Source organism: Mastomys coucha, unplaced genomic scaffold (genome assembly GCF_008632895.1).
Source record: "Mastomys coucha isolate ucsf_1 unplaced genomic scaffold, UCSF_Mcou_1 pScaffold18, whole genome shotgun sequence".
Taxonomy (NCBI): Eukaryota; Metazoa; Chordata; class Mammalia; order Rodentia; family Muridae; genus Mastomys; species Mastomys coucha.
In genome coordinates, this window is record NW_022196900.1 from 98350455 (window position 1) to 98353029 (window position 2575).

The 2575-nt window shown below is 51.5% G+C and overlaps 1 protein-coding gene across 1 annotated transcript in view; it reads right to left on the reverse strand.

Annotated features, from left to right (window-relative positions):
• Dnajc16 (DnaJ heat shock protein family (Hsp40) member C16) overlaps positions 1-2575 on the reverse strand; it is a 32497-nt gene continuing 29922 nt past the window's right edge. Inside the window, 1 exon segment of the mRNA XM_031377040.1 lies at positions 1-2080. Coding sequence (XP_031232900.1) covers positions 1530-2080 — 551 coding nt within the window. The 3' untranslated portion in view covers positions 1-1529.

The following is a 2575-nucleotide window of genomic DNA, read 5'->3' on the forward strand; positions in this document are numbered from 1 at the left end:
GTTTTCTTTATTTTTTAATAAAGCTAAAGACTCTTTGAAAACTACAGAGTTCCTGGGTTCAAATAATTTATCACTTACCACTGGAGCTCAGTGTTTAAAGTAGTCAGGATCCGAGGTGCTTGGTTCAAAGCAATTACAACTGGAGAATACTCACTGAGTGAATGTCCGGTCCCCGATTTGTGCCCTTCACTTTACAGAAGGGCACTTGCTTGACAGTAGAACATACCACATGTGACAGTTGTCCAAACTCCCCTCATGGTTTGGCTCTAAAAACAAAGGGTATGCCCTTGAGCAGGCGAGCATGATCTGGGCCTGAGCTCAAGGTGCGTGGAGCCAGGCGAGCCGGGGCTGATGGGTCTCATCTGGCAGCAGGAAGCAGTGAGAAGGGAAGGAAGAAGCGTTGAAGCAGAGACGCCAGAAGTAAGAAGCTAGCTGCCTACTGGACAGGAGTCCAGACAAGTCTCCGCTCAGAGTCACAAGAGACGACTTGAAGATTCAGCTCTTTGGGGACAACAATGTTCAAAATGCAATTGTCAGAGAGGTCAGGTTCCTTGGTATGAAGACACGCCTGGCGTTTTACTGGAGAGCAAGGCAGGAAGGGCTCCTGCACCTAGCTCTTGGTGGATAGGCGTAAGTGCTGCCATCTTAAATCTACTGGCTCTATATAGCAGCTTATCTACGTTCAGAGAACAAGATCACAGGATATGGCTCCTAGTATCAAACTCTAAAATCCAGAGGCAAAAAGGCATCCGGAGACAGGTCAGCAGCTCAGTCATTTAGGGCTGGCCAGGCAGACAGCCCTGGCCACGGTGATGCTGACAGGGGGTGTGGTTCAGGGAAGGGGATGGGAACAGGGAAGCTCACGCAGGATCACAGGGCTGTGTACCTCCAGCTGGTGCTCACCCTCCCTCTCAGTGGGGAGACCAAATGTGAATGCTGCACCCTCACCCCTGGCTCACCCCTTTCTTCTCAAAACCATGCTTGGCCAACTGTTGTGGGGGATACCCCCAAAATATACTTCTCAATGCTTGCTCCCAGAAGCACAATCACATGGAAAACTGCTTACAACTAGGCCTCTTTCGCAGGTGGAGGACTGCCCAGTGTTGGGAGCACACACCTTGGCAGAGGCTAAGCAGGGGCCAGCAGGAGCCTGCTGCAAGGGGTGGAGGAGAGGAGAGGTGAGTGACCCACCCCATGTGACAGGCTCATGAAGATCCTGAGGTTCATCCAGGCACGGCTCAGGGTCAAGCCCTGGGTTTCTACAATGTAAGGACAGGGGTGTGGGCACATTACAGGGACAGCAAAGAAGAAGGGCTGGGCAGTCTATTGAAGTAGTGCGGCATTCATCCAGGGGTAGGACACCCAACGGGGAAGGAAGATTTTCATCTAGGGATCAAACCTGCAGTGCGTTTTACTCCTAGGTGACAAAGGAAAGGTCTTCTAGCCATTGCTCTAGAAGAGAAATCTAAAATGGAAACTCTCTTGAAAATCCCTGTTCCTGGGGCACGTTATACTCTGGAGCCCTTGGCTTAGTCCAGCTCTGGCCATGACGGGATGTAGAACCTTTGCAAAGAGCCTTCCAGCAGGCGCTCCATCCACAATGACAACTTGCTCAGCTTGCCTTTGAGGGGCTTGGGCCCAAGGCCACAGGGAGGCTTTCCTAGGGAGGAGTCAGGGTCACAGGAGCCCACGGTCTCCTCATCCACTGTCTTCAGTGGCTTGAAAAGGCAGAAATACTTCTTGTGGCCGTTCAGGGCCAGCACGTAGCCAGTGTAGTCTCGTTCCATAAAGTGCTTGTCATACTGGTTTGGGATTGGGGCGGCATCCTGAGCAAACTCTAGTAAATACTCCAGCCACTCCCGGTGCTTGTCCAGGGTCAGGAAGGAGAAGTGGAGGCTGCTGCTCCTGTGGGAAGAGCAGACGAGGGTCAGGCAGGTGCCAGGCGTTCTGCTGCAGGCCACTGAGGAGAACAGAGTGTTGTCAACAGGCTCCACAGAGCTCAGCAGCCAGGGAGGCTTGTGCTGGCTGCAGCCAGAACTTAGGAGAGCATTTATGTGGAGCTGGGGGTAGGGTGGGATACATGGATATGAAAGTCAAGGGAGAGTGGTAGAAAGTTTGTAGTTCTAGCACTTGGGAGGTAGAGGCAGGAGGATTGTTCCAACTTTGAGAGCATCCAGGTCTATTATAGAAAGTACAAGATCAAACCAGGTATGCTGGCACATGCCTTTAATCGTAGCACTCACAAGGCAAAGGTAGGTGCATCTCTGTGAGTCTGAGGCCAGCCTTGTGTACATCATGAATTCCAGACAGCCAGGGACTGTATGGACTGTCTCAAAAAACCCAAACAAACAAACGTCAAGGGAAGGCCCCAACAATGGCAGATACGTGGCCCAGGAAGGATACAGAGAGTACTGTTCACCTAGTGGGAAATGTGCAACAGTCTTCCAGTCTCTTAGTCCAGGTGGAGAACCTTCTCTGTTCTTTCTTTAGATACATATGCCCCTCCTCCTTTCTCTCTCTCCCTGCTCCTTCTCTTGAGCTTGAGAGCATGCATGCGCACACACACACACACACA